The following is a 20,547-nucleotide window of genomic DNA, read 5'->3' on the forward strand; positions in this document are numbered from 1 at the left end:
TATATATATATATATATATATATATATATATATATATATATATATATATATATATATATATATATATATATATATATATAAATATACATACATATATATAGCCTATCATGTTTACATAATGCTGTTTTGCTGTTACTCACATAGTCATTTTACAAAGTGATTTAAATTCTACATAAATGGTGGCAAAGTTTTTTTGTTTCCTCTTGAAATTCTCAAATTACAGAATGTAAAAAAAGTAAACATTTTGTGCCTTGAAAGTATTTATGCTTATTTGCTTTATTATGCTGCTGTATAATTATTATATAATCAGAAAATGGTCTTAAAATGACAATAACATCACTTATTGCAATAATGTCTGAACAACACAAAAATAATTTATGATGATTGGCCAACCAGTGAATATTCTGAGTTTCTAGTAACTTTGAAAAAGTAACCAACAAGCCAGTGAGCAAAAACTTTAGTCTTAAGTCCTGTATAAAAGCAATAAATTATACTGGCATTGTAAGAGTATAGTCGTTAGAACAACATTATTTCACATTATATCTTCTAAAGAACCATGTACCTGACTCCAATTTGGAACAACTGCTATTTGGAATTTAGAACAACTACATTGTTGCAAACTACACAAAACTAGCTATGCTGTTCCAAACTAAATTTGGACCAAATATATTGGTCCAACACTCTAACAAATATATTAATATACAAATATATCTAATATATTGTTCCAACACTCTAACAAACTGCATTTGGAGCAACTACACTGTTTTAAACTACATTTGGAACAACTACATTGTTCCAAACTACACTGTTCCAAAGTACATTGTTCTAAGCTACACTGTTCCAAACTACATTGTTCCAAAGTACAGTGTTCTAAGCTACACTGTTCCAAACTACATTGTTCCAAACTACACTGTTCCAAAGTAAACTGTTCCAAACTACACTGTTCCAAAGTAAACTGTTCCAAACTACACTGTTCCAAAGTAAACTGTTCCAAACTACATTGTTCCAAACTACACTGTTCCAAAGTAAACTGTTCCAAACTACACTGTTCCAAAGTAAACTGTTCCAAACTACATTGTTCCAAAGTACATTGTTTCAAACTACTCTTCCAAATTACATTTGGAACTACTTTAAATAATGTAATGTACTAGATGTAATAAAATACTAATGCAATACATAATGATGCCAACTGTATGAATAAAACACGCAAGCATCACATCTATGCAGCCAAGATGCATTTGAATCTAATATGAAGTCCATCCTGTTCTTTGATCTCACAAAACTTGCCACATACTTCATCAGGCTCAGAATCACTTTAACTAAAGCTTCCTTGTTAGTCAGCTGATCTGCTGTCTGTTATTGATTTAGACTGAAATTTCCAACACAACCGATTGCATTTCCATTTCAGGCCTGGACAATTGATCACAGTGCTTACAGAGGGAGGGTCTTTGAGCTTCCCAGCAGCACTCCGTTTAAGCAAAATGTGCACTGCTGCAGCCAAATGAAGCACGATGCTGAGGTGAAGTCAGGTTATGAAGATCCTGACATGGCACAGCTCTGGATCTTAGTGTCCAAAGCATAAACTTTAAGACTCTGCTTTTAATGATCTTAATTAAACACAAAAGAAAACTTTCATTCAGGTTATTAGGGATATATGGCTGTAATTATAACAATTTAATACTGTAAAACGCTACAGTCCTTTTAGTGTTTTCTCATCCGTTATGTCCATTAGAGTTTGATGTCATATCTAATTTGATAAATAACATTTACAGCATTACTTTAGACTCATTTGTTTTACCATGATATTAGCTATATATGCTGAAGATTAATTATAGGTTGCCACCTTTCATTGTAAAACAAAATATATCCATCCTGACATTTTCCATTAATAAACTGTCTCCATTGCAATCAAAGGTAAAAGTGCAAGCTTTTTTTGTGTTTTGTGTTAATTTAAGAACTCCCAAAGACACCCAGCAGATTTCCATTGTGTAATGGCTCAGTGTTTTACATAAGAAGCAGTCTTAACCTCTGACAGATGAGGTGAGATAATCCAATCTATCAAATGGATTTAAGTAAAACTCTGAAGGGCTCAGATTAAATAAATCAGCTACATTAGCACAATGAGCTCCGACTGCGAATGCATTCACATTATTATTATTATTCAGGAAACTTCTTGTAGGATGAATGGGCATTGCTCCACATGGCTAAAAGTGGCAGGGAAGCATAAAAAAATGGGGAGAAAAAAAAAGGAAAGGGTGGGAGATCCGAGAGTGAGTGGAAGCCTGGCAGTCCTCCAGCCGTTATAATTCTTCAAGCTCTCAAAGTCATGGTGGAGAGCAGATAGTATTACTGATGATCATCTTTCTCTGGAAGGGCATCGGCTAGTCTTTGTGGAGACACTGACCTTGAAATGGAGCAGAGCCAACAGGAAGTGTCCTCCTTTTACTGCAGCACTGCTGCATTATCACACACTATCAGTGCTGCATGTGCCATGACCACGGTCTGATGCAACTAACGTGGGCAGGTAACCGGTAATAGTGTTTAGATCTGACACAGTAGTCTGCGTCACTTCTGACGCCCACCTAAACTTAAACTTTTAGGGCTTAGTCACAAAAGTGTGCAGCAAAACCGACAAGATACAACATGTGTGGTATGAAGTGACATACCATACAATGACGCTCAAATCCGACTCTCAGCTCACTCACAAATAAGTTTCTTTGATCTTGCATGAATGCACAATCAGTACTGACAGTGGTAATTACAACAATTTTAGGATTCAGTGCAGATGCTATGATGTGACAATATCTACAACTAAAACTACAATCATGACCCAAAAGTGAACTAGGATTGTACTTACAGGTCTTTGGAATAATTTCATTAGATTCCAGAGTTGGTAACTGGTTAGCAGTGTCATTCTGGACAGGTCTAAAGGTGCTCTTGGGGCTGGGTGGAGACACAGAGTTTGGGTGAACTGTCACTGCTGCAGTGGGTGTGAAACCAGCCACTTTAGACGGAGGCACCTCAAAAGGTCCAGCTGTGGTGTCCCCCTCCACAAAGACCTTGGGCTGTCCTGGGACAGATAGAGTGACTGAGGAAGGTGAAACTGATACAGGATTCTGAGTGAAGTCTGAATTTATTATAGGATCCTGTCCTATACGCTTTAAATCGAGATGGGTCGGTGGCTCGTATTCAAAGATTTTGTCCACAAAGACCCACTTGAGGCCAGCGGTGCAGAGGGCCAGACTCAGCAAACAGGCCAAGATGGGCAGGATGCAGATTTTTTCAGAGCGGACGCAGTTATTTACCCGCTCCAGCTCGAGGCACACACAGCAGCATGCGACTGCAGGCAAAGGCACGCATCCCAGAGGACCCCGCTCGGAGCTGTCACCGTCCCCCGGCACGTTCTCTCCTGCTTCCTCGGGCGTTTCTTTGGTGGCGACCTCAGACAAGGCATCAGAAGGAGTCTCTTGAGATGCGAGTCCGGCTGAGATGTCCTCCGCCGCCTCCGACTTCATCTCCTCTGGTTCTCTCTCTCGTCAGCAGCTGTGCAGACCTCGCTCTAGTGCTGCAGCAGCGCCGGCCGACACGCTGCCTCATAAAGTCTTCTTTCCATTATCAGATCAGCAGCGAGGGGGAAGGGGCTCGGACACGACACTCCACTCACTAACCTCGTTACTAAAGAGGAAGAAGAAGAAGACTTCCGTGCCTCTAATTTCTGTCGCCCAGGTCTCTCCAAAGAAGCAGGAAGAAAAACACAGGCAGCAGGTCTATAAATAAGGCATATGCTCCGGATGCTTAAGGCCGGCTGAGGGTGGATCCCGCCTCAGAGAGTCCCGGAGAGAGTGCAGCACTCACCTGGGGGCAGGGTTGGAGGAGGGGGCTGCCGCGCCTGGGCTGCGGTTCATGCTCTCTCAAAAACGGCTGAATCACCCGAAAGCAGCAGGTGTGGGTCCGATCGAGTCACGGGATCCTCGTTAAAGACTTGCACGCAGAACAACACGGAAGGACGAGTAGACAGAAGTGAAGATACACACACACACACCCCTTCTTTCACCCCTCCTCTTTCTCCCTCTCCTGATCCATCACACCAACACATACGTTCTGTCTCTCGCTCTGTCTGGTGCCTCTCTCCTCTCACACTATGAACACAAAGCAGTGAGTCGGGCAAGTCTGCGCTTGATCCAATTAGAAAGATCGCCAGCGAATGAGACAGTCTCTCTCTCTTTCTCTCTCTCTCATTCACTCATCCTCCTCCTGTCATTGATTCTGGAAGAGGATAGAGTTGTATCACATACACGGATGGGACGTTTCTCAGGGGAATATGCTGATAATGTTTCTGTTAGTGGTCAAGTGATATGTTTTTTATTCAATGGATAGAAACGGATACTGATTTCTAGAAAGTGCTGACATACAGTCAGAATTATTAGCCCCCCGGAATTATCAGCCCCTCGTTTGTTTTTCCCCCAATATCTGTTTAACGGAGAGAAGATTTTCTCAACACATTTCTAAACATAATAGTTTTAATCATTTCTAATAACTGATTTATTTTATCTTTGCCATGATGACAGTAAATAATATTTTACTAGATATTTTTCAAAACACTTTTACACAGCTTAAAGTGACATTCAAAGGTCTAACTAGGTTAATTAGGTTAACTAGGCAGGTTAGGGTAATTAGGCAAGTTATTGTATAACGATGGTTTGATCTATAGACTATTAAAAAATATATAGCTGAAAGAGGCTAATAGTTTTGACCTTAAAATGGTTTTTAAAAATTAAAAACTGCTTTTATTCTAGCCGAAACAAAACAAATAAGACTTTCTCCAGAAGAAAAAAATATTATCAGAAATACTGTGAAAATTTCCTTGCTCTGTTAAACATCACTTGGAAAATATTCAAAAAAGAAACAACAAGTCATTACTTTAATTGTATATGCAGTGTAGTTAATGCAGAATATGTCCAGAAAACTTTCTTTTTCAAGATTTTGAGTTTAAAAATCTACACAAATGTGTGTATTGATATTTTAGGTGCTTTTCTTGATAACATTTGATGCTTTTTGTTCAGAAAACGCAAAGTTAAACCCAAAAACTATTTTTTTTCAATCATCGAAAATCATTAAAAGTTATAAACCAAATATTAAAATGCAAACTGCTGTTTAAAATAGTCTTAAATGAAGCATTTCATCATAGGACAAACTTTCACACATATACACATACACATGCATCCATAATTGGGAGACGTTAGAAATATCCCATTCATACATTCATTTTCCTTCGGCTTAGTCCCCTTATTCATCAGGTGTCCTGAATCGCTAACTTATCCAGCACGTTTTACGCCGTGGGTCTGGGGGTGTTACAGATTGTACCAAACACCTGAGGACCGGAATAAGGGGTTAAATTCTGGGAGTTTTCTGGGAGAAATTACAAAACTCTGTGGCTCTGAAATATGGGAGACTCCCAGGGGAAAACGGGAGTGTTGGTGGGTATGCCCAGTATTGGGAAACACCCTTACACAATCATATACTGAAGCCAATTTAGTTTATTCAATTCACCTATAGCGCATCTCTTTGGACTTGCGGGGAAAACCGGAGCACCCTGAGGAAACCCATGCCAACACGGGGAGAACTTGCAAACTCCACACAGAAATGCCAACTGACCCAGCCAGGACTCAAACCAGCAAACTTCTTGCTGTGAAGTCTTGCCTTGTCGCAGAAATATATATATATATATATATAAATATATATATATATATATATATATATATATATATATATATATAAATATATATATATATAAAAAAATATATATATATAAAAAAAAAAAAAATATATATATATATATATATATATATATATATATATATATATATATATATATATATATATATATATATATATATAAATTTTTTTTTAACAAATGTTTTCTTTATTTAATAACACTACTATGGTGCTAAAAACAACAGAGAATAAAACATGAACGGATTTTTTTATAAGCCCCCTCACAGCATCATTCAATCAAACAGCTTTTTTTAAACCACAGAGCTGTTTTTTTTAAAAGCTAAATTGATTTGTTTGAGTAATGTTGGTATATATTCAGTCTGCCCTTTACTGTTCTATAATCACATTTGCCTCTACATGCTGAAGGAACGCTGACTCAGGGGCCGAGAGATCGCGGGCGGTCCAGAACCCCCATTCGTGACCAATAAATACTGAATGAGGAACAGACTCCACAGGGAAAACTGCAGCCACACCGGAAATCAGTGAGTTTACTGTAATGAGACGTTATTCCTACACATCAGTTGTGCTAAGAATAAGAACAAGGCTTTTCTGAACCCTTTGGTCACTGTTTTGTAGTGCATTACTAGTGTCTTATTGCTATTAGTGCAATTTGCTTCAGTGATCTCAAAATGAAGCTAATTCCACAGATGCCAGTGTGATTCATCTTAAGGTTATTATTTAATATGGAAGTGATTATATAACAAATGGCTGAATTATTTAAAAGGCTGAATGTTACAAAAATAACACTGGTTATAATAATTTTCATTATGCCTGTATTTATTATTAAGATTCTTTTATTTATTTTTTGTGAAGCATTTTAAAATCTTCATAACAATAACCCGAATACTTTAATGCACCCAGATTTTCCCCATTCATTTCTATGGCGGTTATAATCACAATTTCCTCACTATAACACAATAATTTATAGAATTTCACAGAAATCTGCGCAAAATTTTCAATCTTTAAGAATTTCTATTATAAAACGAAACATTTTCGGACATGTATATTGATAACACAAGTTAAAAATGAAACATTTGGTGGAATTTACAAAATTTTAAATCACTTTCAATTCATTCTTCATTCATTCATGTTCCTTTGGCATTGTCCCTTATTTATCAATGGTCACCACAGCGGAATGAACCGCCAACTGTTACGGCTTTTTTTATGCAGCGGATACACTATGGCCAATTTAGTTCATGCAATTCCCCAATAGTGAATGTCTTTGGATTGCTCCCAGCTGCATCTAGAACCAGCAACCTTCTTGCTGTGAGGTGACAGTGCTAACCACTAAGCCACCAACATTTTTAAATATTTTGACCGATTAATATTTAATAAATAAATCAGTGAATGAATGAGAGAATGAAGGAATGAACGAAAGAGTGAACAAATGAACAAATGAATGAATGATTGAACAAACGAGTAGAAATGAACAAACAAACAAACGAATGAATGAACAGAAACAAACAAACCGATAAACAAACAAAGGAATAAATGAGCAAAAGCACAAACAAACGAACAAACAAATGAACGAATAAACAATCAATAAAAATGTAACAAATAAACAAACTGAACTATTTTCATTTGTAATTACACAAAACAAACACAAATTACACACACACGCACGCACGTGCACACACACCCACACAGACACACATACATATACACACACACACACACACACATTATTTCTAAAATAATTTTGTCCCTAAAGTGGTGTTTAAAAAATTAAAAACTGCTTTTATTCTAGCCGAAATAAAACAAATGAGACTTTTCCCAGAAGAAAAAATATTATCAGACAAACTGTGAAAATGTCCTTGCTCTGTCAAACATTATTTAGAAAATATTAAAAAAAGAAGAAAAAAATTTGAAGGGGGGAATTAACAAATGAATAAACCAACAAATAAACAAACGAGCAAATGAACAAACGAATGAACAAATGAACAAAGTAAAACAAACAAAATGATAAACAAACAAGCAAGGGGATGAATGAACAAATTAACAATCAAACAAACAAATGAATGAATGAATGAATGAATGAAAGAACAAACAAAGAAACGAACAAACGAACGAACAAATGAACAAACGAACAAAGTAAAACAAACAAAATGATAAACAAACAAGCAAGGGGATGAATGAACAAATGAACAAACAAACAAATGAATGAATGAATGAATGAATGAATGAATGAATGAATGAATGAAAGAACAAACAAAGAAATGAACAAACGAACAAACAAATGAACAAACGAATGAACAAATGAACAAAGTAAAACAAAATGATAAACAAACAAGCAAGGGGATGAATGAACATGAATAAACAAACAAACAAATGAATGAATGAAAGAACAAACAAAAAATTAACAAACAAACAAACTGAACTACTTTCAATAGAAATTACACAAAACTAACACAAATTCACCTGTTGGAACAGAAGGGTCTCCAAATCTATTACGTTAACCCAGACAGTGGCCATCTGTTGACCAGATTAGTCAGATTCCGACTCATCCTTGACATCAGCACAGTCTGACTAAGTTTTGAAATGATCTTTAAATGATGACATTCGCACTCTTTTATCCACATAAGCATGTGCATTGCCTTCCACCATTATTATCTCAGTCCTCCAATACTGACATGGACTGATGAGTTGTTCCCATTATCAGATGAGCTGGGATTAGTGACCACACAGCACGCGGCATTAAGCAGAAGCCCCTGCAGGGGTAAATGAAGCAGATACTGAGGGCTTTAAGTCCCCCCAGGCCTGTTAAGCTGTCCCGGGTCTCATTGCCATTAGGCCGGGAATCAAATGGACACGAGGGTGTGTGAATGCAGAGGGTTCAAAAGGTCAGGTCAACAGCCATGACCCCTCAACTCTCACAGAACAGAGGAAATGGACTCTCATTAGTTATCTTTTCATCCGATTTTTAAGCACATTTGTAATACTGCTGCCCTAAAATACTTAATGGAAATGGCATACATTTTGAAAAACTAATGTGCACAACTGATTAGGATAAACATTTTATCCTATAAGAAAAAAATCTGGATAAACTATGATGTAAAAACAGAATAAATTCCAGCATGTGCATCAAAAAGGTCATGTGATTTTATTTAAACTGATGCAAAAATGGGTGCAATAGAACGACATTAGGCCGTCACGGTAGCGCAGTGGGTAGCATGATCGTCTCACAGCAAGAAGGTCGCTAGTTTGAGCTTCACCTGGGTCAGTTTCCGTTTCTGTGTAGAGTTTGCATGTTCTTTGTTTTACGTGTTGTGCATTCAGAGATGCTCTTCTGCATACCTCGGTTGTAACAAGTGGTTATTTGAGTTACTATTGCCTTTCTATCAGCTGGAAACCCTAGAGATGGTTGTGCGTGAAAATCCCAGTAGATCAGCAGTTTCTGAAATACTCAGACAAGCCCGTCTGGCACCAACAATCATGTTCAAAGTCACTTAAATCACCATTTCTTTCCCATTCTGATGCTTTGTTTAAACTGCAGCAGATTGCCATGACCATGTACCTAAATTCATTGAATTGCTGCCATGTTATTAGCTGATTAGAAATTTGTGTTAACGAGCAGTTGGACAGGTGTACCTAATAAAGTGGCCAGTGAGTGTACAGTATATATAAAAAAAGAAAAGAGAAATGAGGATCAGTATAAAATCCTTCATACAGGAAGTGGAATGACTTATTTAAAGCTTAAAATGGGCAATAGGGGACGTGGCCTGGAATAATCTCCGAACAGTAAGGGAAACAGCATTGGTTTGGCAGGTGACGGGTTACTGCTGCATTAGGAGATGAGACGCTTTTCATGCCAAACACGTCAAGGCAAGAGTTTTATTAACAAATACGAAACAAGGTCTCGGGCACCAATTCAATAACGTTCCCTTTCTCTGCTGACGCACAAACATTGAGGAGCTTTTAAAGAAATAGAGAGGCCTTTTCTCCTGCGCTGTCACTGTGGAGGCAGACACACAGCGTCACGTCTGAGTGTGTGTTAGTGCCCTCACCTTCAGCAGCCCGCCCGACTGGTGCCACCGCTGCAGGATCATTCATCTCACACACATGCACACACACACACAAAAGCGACTGAGAGACCAGTTCAGTGTCTGACGCAACATAAAATCAACATGAAATTAAAATGAGCTCATTGATGTAGAATTCTCCATTGAAAACCAATGCTTGACTAAATAATATTGCAGCACAATGTGACTTACTCCACATTTACTACATTCATATTTGTTATAAATTTATACATAGCATTATTGCTTGTTAAAACTTCAAAAAAATGCTCCAGCAGTTACTATTATTGAATGTATTTACTAACGTGATCTAAGATTTTTGTACAGCAATACTTGTATAGCGTTAATAAATCATAGTTCAACATATACTAACGATTTATTAAAATACAGTGCACTATGAACGATTTATTAAAATACAGTACACTATGAACTAACTTCAAATAAGTGATAAAGAACATCCAGGAGGTTGTTATCACAGAATAAAGTCTGATATCGATTGTATAAGGCTAAAGGGATTTATTCTGGGAAAACAACAGACTATATGTACTTTTACCCGCTTATTACACAGCTACTTGCCACGAAACATAAAAATTAGACACAAGACATTGTTCAGAGTTAAAATAGTTAATAAATTCTTTAATTACATGCAAAGATGACAGAAACAAAAACAATTGAGTGGAGCTGACGGAGTATTTACTAACCAGCTCATCTTTCAGTCACAAAATATTATCAAACTGTCAAAAACAGAGCTGAAAGAAGTGAAACTGAAATAATGGAGCCTGCACTAAACTATTATTCAGATAGTGACAGACAAGCATGTAAATATGAATGTGGATGTAAGTATATGGATGTGAGCGTATTCACTGATGGTCAAGATGATTTGAAATATCGAGATGAGCCTGTGCTGTTCAGAGGTTGTTATCTAGGAATAACAAACCTTGAAATATCACTACTGATTAATCAGAATCAAGTATTCAAGACAGCCACAAAATAACTGTTAACAAAGATTAATAAAAACTGTAAATAGATGTTTTGTTCATTGTTTTTTATGTTTGTAAACTATAACATTAATTAATGGGCCATTGTTTGAAAGTGTTACCGATTTATTTAATTCTTGATCTATAAAGTCATACTTTGTTAATACTTAGAGTTCATGATCTACATTTTCTTCAAGGTCCACTGATAATGTTATCAATACTTTTACATTAAAAATAAATCATAATTTAGTCTTGTTTTTGATACCTCATAGGAATGCTCTATTTGAAAGTGCCATTTATAGACTCAGAAGTAGGGATGGGTTCCGAAACTCGGTACTTTATCGGTATCGATGCTACATTATAAAAGTCTGAAGTATCGATAAGCTCTGACGGTAACAGTTCTGCTATTGATACTGGAAAATCATTGCTAAATAAACATTACTTACAGTAGCATAATTTAACTGACCAACCTCTTCTAATTTGCGATATTTGATATTCGTCTGCACAGTTGGTAATCTCACATGAGAAATGCTCATGTTTCAGGCAAACGCGTCAAGTATAAAAGCCTTCACAGTTCTCGGCTGTGCACACGCACTCAGCGGAGGCACATAGCTTGCGACACAGACTCGCGCGCACACACAGCTCGTAAGCTTGCGGAGAGAAACAAATGGGATGTATTTCCTGAGTGGACTGCGACAACACCCGTTGCAACAAACACAACAAGTTGTTTTCTTGTATAAGCAAAGTATCTTTCAAAAGTGCATCAACTGCAATGAAAAGTAATGAAATGCTTTGACTGACGGTAATGTTACATCATCCAGCAGTCAATCAACTAAATTAGTCTGATATTGATAGTTAAATAAACACACATATTCGGTTACAATGACAACAGCATTTTTTCTGCAGTAGCTTAAATAAATCTTAAACATTAAAAATGCTTTTACATTACTGTATTTACAAATATAGCCTTTGTATAGCCTAATAATAAACTATGCTTATTACGAAATTATAAAAAAACAGCTTTTTTTACATTGCAAGATGCTGCAAAAGTCTTGAAAACACAGTTAACCTCCAAAACAATGTTAACTCATTTACGCAAATATATTAATAAAAAATCACAAACATGAACTCATTTAAATGCATTTTACAACTCAAAGAGGGTATTTTCAACTGCAGGGAGCACAATAAACCAAGAAAACTCCCGACTTCTGCCAGAAAACGCAAACATGTTGACTTGTTGTATCATTTTATTCCAAACCATTGTAGAAAATTATTTATTTGTTTTACAATTATTGGTTTCGTTTGATTTTACATTAAAAACGTAATAATTAAATAAAGTGTTATTAATTCTGTTCAATTTGTTTTTTGTTTTTTATTTTTTTTATTAAAAACACTACAAAAAAAGGACAGATAAGAAAAACGGTAAAAAAACGAACCGGTAAGTGGTATCCATAAAAGCAGTAATAACGTTAAAACCTTAACGATACCCATACCTACTAAGAAGTAAACACCCACTGCTGTGATTGGCTGACAGATTTGCATATTAGCAAGGCTAAACAAGCAGTGAATTAGAAGCAGACACTGATAACAAGGATTTGAGCTCTGAAAATCACAGGATGTCTTTACAATACTGTGAACTCTTATCAGTCAAAAGGTCAAGGGAATTTTGGTTTCTCAGTTCATGACCCTTTTTAGGTGTCATCTGAAAACAAAATATAAAAACTTGTATAAACTATCTTAATTTGCGAATTCCAGAACAAAGTATTTGTTTTTGTGTTAAGGGTTGATCATATCAACAGTTGATCATGGATTGAATAATCTATTTTGTTTTTAAACCTTGGATTCAAATTAGTGATTTAATCTGAAGCCCTGCAAACCTATATTGGCTTTATTAAATATCGAGATAATACTTTCATCATCTAAATACAAAAACATATTTATTTATGCAAAGAAAAAACAATACAGTCAGTGGTTTTCCACTTGCCCCATTCTGCCATCTCCTTTGAAGCATTTCACCGTGACACTGCTGCTGCATTAGTCAGTTTATTCTTGTAATGATGTTTCTATAAAAGCCAAACTCTCCTGATGGTGCTGCAGTGCAGTGCTGTAATTATTCATGCGGTCTGAAGGTGCAGTATGTTCTCTCCTTCAGAGCTTTTCCCGAATGGCTGTTATATGGAGGAGTGTGGCGTGACAGAGATCACTCTCAAATTATAACTTACAATTTCTATTCAAAAATTGAAACCAGCCACTTCAGATGATAAGGCTGTGTGTCAAATAAACCATATACATTAGGAAAACAGAGTACATCATTATTTTAACAAGCCATTAATCATATAAGCATATCTGTGGCCAATGCTGTTTTGAGTTCACTGTGTTTTGTTCCTCCAGAGTATTTTCTATATGCATTCCCCATGGTATATTAATATTTAACAAGTGATGCTGCTGCAGAAAGACTTGTTTTAAGTTTTTGGAGTTATTCATGGTCTGCTGAAAGTATTTGTAAATTATGAGTTGCCTTTTAATACTTGATGGATGAACAGCGAGGAGAATAATGGCACCTCTTTGTGTCTCAGTGTATTAAAAAAAACATTTCAGATTTTTACATTGTTATGGAAGCTATGCCAAAGTCAAGCAAGCCATTTTATTCAACAGCCATCTTTGAAATTCACATATACAAGTCTCGATCTTATTGGGAAACATTGGGTTTCCAAGCTATTTCATTTTCAGATTTGGAATTACCAACGAAAACTAATAAGAACTGCCAAACAATCAAAAAGGTTGCCCAGGCTAATGAGCATGCACACTCGAAGGGGACAAATTCACAACACCAACCTCCTTTATGGCTGTTTCTGGAGGATCCAATCAGATGTCATCCAATAAATCAAACTATGTAACTACCAAAATAAGCAATAACTTACAAGTTACACAATATCATCCTCCTTACCATTTGCTATTGAAGAAATTGTGTGATTGTTATGATCTTTACTTAGGGAATCTTATAAAGTAGGGTTAAACTCAACTAAACTTGAATTGAATTGTATGGAGAAAAACCCTATTATAACACATATATTCAAAATGAATATATTAATTTCCTTAAAGGACTATTGATATTGGGGTTTGTGTACTATTGTGTACGTTCTTGCTTTCATAGAATCCTCTGAATAATGTTGTGTCCAATCATGCTGGTCTTCAGAAAAAAGCTTGGAATGTATTCCTGATTTTAAATCTACTTCCAAAATGACAGTGACATCTTGTTTATGTTTGTGAACTTTTAAAGGGCCCTTATTATAGGTTTTTGAAAATGACCATCATTTAGTGTGTAACACAGCTCTAAGTGAAGGGAAATCCAGCTAAGGCTTAAATCTGAAAGTGGCAGTGTTTAAAACTATTGATCCATCTATAAAAGAGCCGACTCATAGTGCTTCAAATGAATCGTCTTGAAAATGAGTCTTTAGCCGTTTCGGCGTGACGTCGATACAAAATTTAAGCCCCGCCCAGTTGTTGCGTGCACAAACCTGGGAAAATAGAAACCTCTGGACAAACACTGTAGCAGATCCCGGTTAATTCAAGTCATGAAGACGATGTGCTCAGCTGGATATTATTGGAAGTTTGAGGGGAAAGTTAGAGTTATTTTTCTACCCAAAGATGAAGCTGTGAAAAGTCAGTTTATTTTGGAAAAACTCCTCAGCATTATAGCCCAGCCTTATGCTGTTCCTGTCATTTTTCTGATGCTTGCAACAGGGGATTCGTCGGCTGTTAGTTGACGGAAGGATCTAAAAAGACGATTGATGTGTGGGACTTTAGCCCCTTTCACACAGTGATACCGGTAAATATCCGGAAAATTTCCGGAAAGACTATACCGGTATATTGAAAAAAGCTCTGTTCACACAGGCGAGGACGTTACGGAAATTTTCCGGAAAAGAGCATTCACACATCCATTCCAAAATACCGGTAAATTCTGACATCATTCACCACAAATGAGCTTTAAACGGCTGCGCTTGTTTTTGTAAACATTTGACTAAATTACAAACTCTGTGGATGATCAATATTGTGAACAACTTTCGCAGGATCACTTTCGCATGTCGAGATGTTCATAATATGTGCGTGTGCAGGCGCTCACAGGCTGTTTCACAGGCACACGCAAAGCTTGAAGGTAAACAAACAACGGCTTATCATAAGCATGTCATCGATGATTATTTACACAGTTGGCATTAAGAAGAACATATAAACGTGATCTGATTAACTTCTAGCAGCTAAATGTGTCTGGAAAAATATTCAAAGGCTTTTATCCTCACAAACCGCGCGGACGTAAATGCGTCTGACTGTTGTGATTGGCTAAAGCAGACGTCTCACGTGCTCTAGTCGTGCATCGCTTATTACGGCAATCTTCCTTCTGCATTCACACAGCGCAGCATTCCGGCAAATTGCCGGTAATGTTACAACTTCTCTTTCCGGAAAATAGCCAGAACGAATTTACCGGTATTTTCAAAAAGGACCTGTTCACACATACATCCTTTCCGGAAGGTCTGTATGTGTGAAAGGGGCTTTTTTCAGAGCTCGACAGGAACTTTACAGTACACAGTTCATGGGTCAGTTTCTTACTCTATTTCACAAGTGTAAGTGCGATTAAAATGGTGGCCTCCTTGTTTTCTCTAGCTTGCAAATTATGTATTTAATTGTGATTTGTTATTTGTAACCGCTTGTACTGTATCTGGTTAACTTTTTATATTCTCATATCGCATCTAAAGCCACGTTGAAAATGCTGCGTGCGCTGCTTTGTTTACGGATTTAAATGCATTTATGAGCTCTCGTTCCAATGAACTGGTGGTTGAAATTACAAGAGTTTTCCAGGATAAATAACAAAATGGGAGGGGGGTGGAAGATGGGTCTGAAAAACAGGAAACTCTCGGGAAAAACAGGAAAGTTGGCAGGTATGCTCACACATATACTATGCACTCTACTTCAATATTATTTAAAAGCCGTGGTGGGCATTTCACTCTAACGCTGAACGCTGTCAACCAGTTGCAACAGACTGTCATCGATCCAATCAGTGCAGATTAGCATTGCGCCAAGGAAGGGTTTGGGAACAAATGAATCACTGAACAAATCATACGGGAGTCGCTGGGATAATTATGTAAAAATAAGAGCATATTAAAAGACAATGAACGTGTTTTTGACCTTGCATGGATATTGGCCTGTTGTTAGAGACCCCCAAAACCAAAATATCACCCTTTTTAATGTATAATAGGGGCTCTGTAAGTGTTTGCAATTTGCATTTAATAGTAGGAGGTAAGAATTCATTTAAAATAATGAGGTCAGACCGGGTGGCTGCACGGTAGCGCAGTGGGTAGCATGATCGCCTCACAGCAAGAAGGTCGCTGGTTCGAACCGTGGCTGGATCAGTTGGTGTTTCTGTGTGGAGTTTGCATGTTCTCCCCATGTTTACGAGGGTTTCCATCAGGTGCTTTGGTTTTCCAACCAAAGACGTGGTACAAGTGAACTGAGTGTGCTAGATTGTCCACAGTGTATGTGTGTGAATGAGTGTGTATGGATGTTTCCTTGTAATGGGTTGCACCTGCTTTCTGGAACTGCTTTTCAACAGATTCAAACCCTGTTGTCGCAGTCAACTCCTCTCTGCATCTCAAGTCTGCTGATGTACACAGCGAGGCACTGGACAAACTGGTAACAGTGCAAAAACATTCCACATGGAGGTAAACGGGCAGCTGGTACAGCGAAAAGAAACAGAAGCCTAACGGAATCATACCAGCCCGTAGCATTTTTTTAAAAGATGAAATGCAGCAATGCATTTCTGGCAACATAATTCACACTCTATATGAGGCTACGTATTCACAGTGAGCCTGTGTTGTTCATGGCCTATGAGGCTATGCGAGTACTTTTCCCTAACTGTTTTTCTAATACTATTGACTGAGCTCACATGGTGCTTAGCACATACTATACTGGATAGTATGGATGTACTCTATGCAATGTGGGATGCAGCAATAACTTTGGTTATTCTCATAATTAATGCAATGCGTCATGGGGCATACTGTAGGAAGGAAGTCAACAACTGCAGAAACACTTCCAGAACATTAAACGGCTTCCTGCTAAGGCCTACAGCACTGCGAATCTCTCCAAAGAGCAGCATGACTCACATCAGGTCAAACATTCTTCTGCTTATTGCTCATATTTTAGGTTATTGATTACCCAGAACACCCTAGCAACTACTCTGCAGGGCAATAACGCACACCATCCCTAGTGCCAGTGTGTTTTTTAGAGGCATCCACTCCTTGAAATCCATTTCACTCTTGTTTGGCCTTAAAACTGTATTTTTCAGGTGGTGCAGGGCAAATTCTTCTCCTCCCATATTTTGTCTGTCTCGAATCGCCAGTCCCCTACACATGTCTAGACACTGTAATTGAAACCTGACCTGTTCAGATGACCACTTACGAAAAAATTCAGACATTTGTAGAGAATGTAACAATCCAAATACCACACGTATGACATCTTTCCTTGTCTTTGCAGAAGGTCTTATCCTGCTGTACAGCTGGACTTTACTGATTCAGACCACACATCCACAGCAGAAACATCCACCGCATGAGCTCATTTAGCCACTGCAGTTCTGCTGAGACCAAACACAAATGAAATCGGCCCTAAAATGTCACTCATAATCACTTTACACGGGGCCATGATGTCATTTTAGCATTTATCGGTGCTAGTCTGTGATTTTATTGCCGTCCAATAATGGAAATGTCAATGTTTTTCCTCCCACCTCCCAGTAGAATATTCCCAGACAAATGACCGACTGTTTTTTTTTTTTTTTTTGACATCCATCAGCATTGTGTAGTAATGTAATTCCCGTCTGAACTTTCATTTGAGTTTACGTGGAAATCTTGGACCCAAAAGTCTTATCTAATTGTAAAAATTCAGTTTAACCACTATTGCAGATACTGTCCGGTACAAAGAGTGCTTGTTCCAGAGAACCAAGAACTAACAAGTGAAACTGTAGGACTATTTATAAACACATTAAAAGTTTGAGAGCAAAAATCAGAGTGAATTCCAGGAGTTGTTTCTGTATGGGAAACTTAAAATGAGTAAATGTGGACATATCTGCGACTTATTTATTTTAAAACTCATTTTAGCAAGTAACTATAAGACTGTATGACTTACAGTAACTAAACTTAAAAAAAAGACATTTAACTTAACCTGTTTTTTTGGTCTACAGCTCCAGTTGAATGATTCCTAAATTATTCATTCCCATTTTTCTTTCACATTCTTTATTTATGTGAATCTGGATTAGATAAAGTTGTATAGAAATAAATGTGACTTGACTTAATACGCTCTGAAAAAACTGAGCAATTTGGGTCAGATATGGATAAACCCCATAGATATTTACTGTAGATGTCACCTACGCTATTGCTGTCGAAAGAAATGCATCAATAAAGCTGCCACTTTGGTAAAGGCTAGCGCTTCTTTGAAATGAATGTGGGACCAAGGTGCAGTGGAGGACAGGCCATCCAGAGCCATAAATATATATACTAATCAAGGGCAAGCTGAGGGGGTGTTTTTTAGCCTAACTGTCCAAATGTATCTTTCTTTGTTTCTAAATGCTACCTCCTAAGATCTGTCTCCCCTGAAAAGTTGTTTGTGATGTTTTGTGTATGGTCTGGGGGGTCCAATTTTGCTATACGAAAGTGTAGTGACAAATAAAGGCTTGATTGATTGATTGATATATCTATGATCAGGAGTTTTCCCGGTGGTTAGGATGCAAATATGTTTTAAATTTTGAACATTACAATTTTAAATTACTATTCTACATTGATGGATAAGTGACCGCACTGGCATTGCTGACAAAGAGAATGTGTTAATGTGCATGGAAACATCTTATCCCTATTAAGTTTGGTCTAATCTATGTCCTCAAACACACCCTCTCTCCTGTTTTCATTTCTTATTTTAACAGAAGAAGCGATTCGCTTGTGAATGAATCTCCGTTATAAATGATTCCTGCGAACCTTCGATATCCCTGCATCTCAATGTGCATATCCAAATTTCTGATCTAAATGGTGCATAACTTTTTAATATTCAATAATTTAGGGTGGAAACTATGCACATTGAGGCGCAGGCATTGTTCTGTTATCAACACACTTAAAAGCAACTTAAAAAAAAGTAGCCGCTACTTCACTTAGCCGACAATAATACAAGCTTCTGGCACCGCAGTGTCTTGTTGTCTTATTTCATTTACATTGTTGGAGAATTTTATTCAACAAAACTAGCATAAGCCTAGAATTGAATGCAAGTTGATGCTACTTTGCCACATGGTCAATGCTTTAAGTAACTGTATTATCATTAATAACATTACTTGTTGAGACCAAAAGTTCGTAACAATACAAAATTGTTAAAACCAAATCTTACCTATGAAATGTTATGCATTTATGCTTTGTTTTCTTTGTTTGCTCCTTTCTACACCCATACTCAGCACGAAAGTCCTTCAGATTGGCTTAAGTCTTGAAAAAGTGTGGTTGAATGACTTGTTATGGCAGCACTGTACCAATATGGCGGCTGTATTGACCCATGCTCAGGTTACGCAATATCAGTTGTATATATCTATGGTCAAACCAAAACATTGTGTTAAATTTAAAAATAATTTGAAAGTAAATTTGGTCAGACTTTATTTGAAGGTACAATTGTTCCCATTAACAAACCATTAACTATGACTTTTAGCTCAATAAATGTTCAATCTACTGTTTATTAATAGTTATTAAGGAAGTAGTAGGATTAGAGATGCAGAAGATAACCATGCAGAATATTATAATTGTATTGTAATGTGTATTTATATAGGGCATTGACCCGAAGTGCTTCACAATCATGAGGGGGGGGTCTCTTTACAACACCACCAGTGTGCAACATCCATATGCACAATACGACGGCAGCCACAGAACAATGGCGCCAGTAAGTTAGTGATAGATAAGATAGTGATACAGCCAATTTGGTGGATGGGGATGATCGGTAAGGACCAATGGACGGAATTTTGGCCAGGACACCGGGGATACACCCCTACTCTTTATGAAAAGTGCCATGGGATTTTTAATAAACCACGGACAGTCAGGACCTTGGTTTAACGTCTCATCTGATAGACGGCGGTAGTATAGTGTCCCCATCACTATACTGGGACAATAGGACTCACACAAATATGTACCATAACAGTAGAAATAAAGAGGCAATATATTAATAATAGGTAATAAACCACTTATTAATAGGGAGAATTGATACTTAAACTAAAGGTTTAACAGAAATGTTTATGGTAGTTATATATATTTGACCAGAACGTATATGTACATGATCCGAGTGTATGCAGAAGATGTTACAAACATATTTAGCTTTGTATAGCTTAGCAAACAACACACACAATCAATAAAATATATGTATCCAATTTAAAATCTATGAGACAGAATTTAAAAGGTGATAAAAAGAGGTTCCTTTAAAAAAAAAAAGTACTGATAATTAACTGTAATATATTAGACGCGGCATCAGTGAAATGGAAAGAGGCTGTTTCCTTGAAAAGGGTCAACTGAGAAGCGTTGATGAATTTGGTGGAAGTCTATGAGGAAGAGTCTAATGGTGGCCACCGATCTCACGTTACAGGAGAGGACCGCTTACATGGAGAACCTGAGGGGAAACTACTCAGACAAAATCCCACAAATCAATAAAGTGCAAATGCAGATCCATACATTCAGAGATTTGATTTGTGAAAAGGATATGGATCTAGGATGGAGTTTTTC

The 20,547-nt window shown here is 37.1% G+C and overlaps 2 protein-coding genes across 28 annotated transcripts in view; one reads left to right on the top strand and one right to left on the bottom strand.

Annotated features, from left to right (window-relative positions):
- The window catches only part of tln1 (talin 1), a 1,269,505-nt gene extending 1,264,610 nt beyond the window's left edge, over positions 1-4,895 (top strand). Inside the window, exon 52 of the transcript XR_015500341.1 lies at positions 4,748-4,895. The gene's annotated coding sequence lies outside the window, so the exon portion shown is untranslated. The remainder of the gene's footprint in view (positions 1-4,747) is intronic.
- The window catches only part of nrg1 (neuregulin 1), a 190,284-nt gene that overhangs the window by 62,529 nt on the left and 107,208 nt on the right, over positions 1-20,547 (bottom strand). For 9 of the 27 annotated variants that reach the window (XM_087269836.1, XM_087269829.1, XM_087269826.1 and 6 more), the window contains exon 1: positions 2,858-4,157. Coding sequence is in view for 5 of the 9 variants with exons in the window: in XM_087269829.1 (XP_087125955.1) it covers positions 2,858-3,515 (658 nt within the window). In the remaining 4 variants the exon portion in view is untranslated. 27 annotated transcript variants of the gene reach the window in all.

This window comes from Danio rerio, chromosome 10 (genome assembly GCF_052040795.2).
Source record: "Danio rerio strain M-AB ecotype USA chromosome 10, GRCz13ab, whole genome shotgun sequence".
Classification (NCBI taxonomy): Eukaryota; Metazoa; Chordata; class Actinopteri; order Cypriniformes; family Danionidae; genus Danio; species Danio rerio.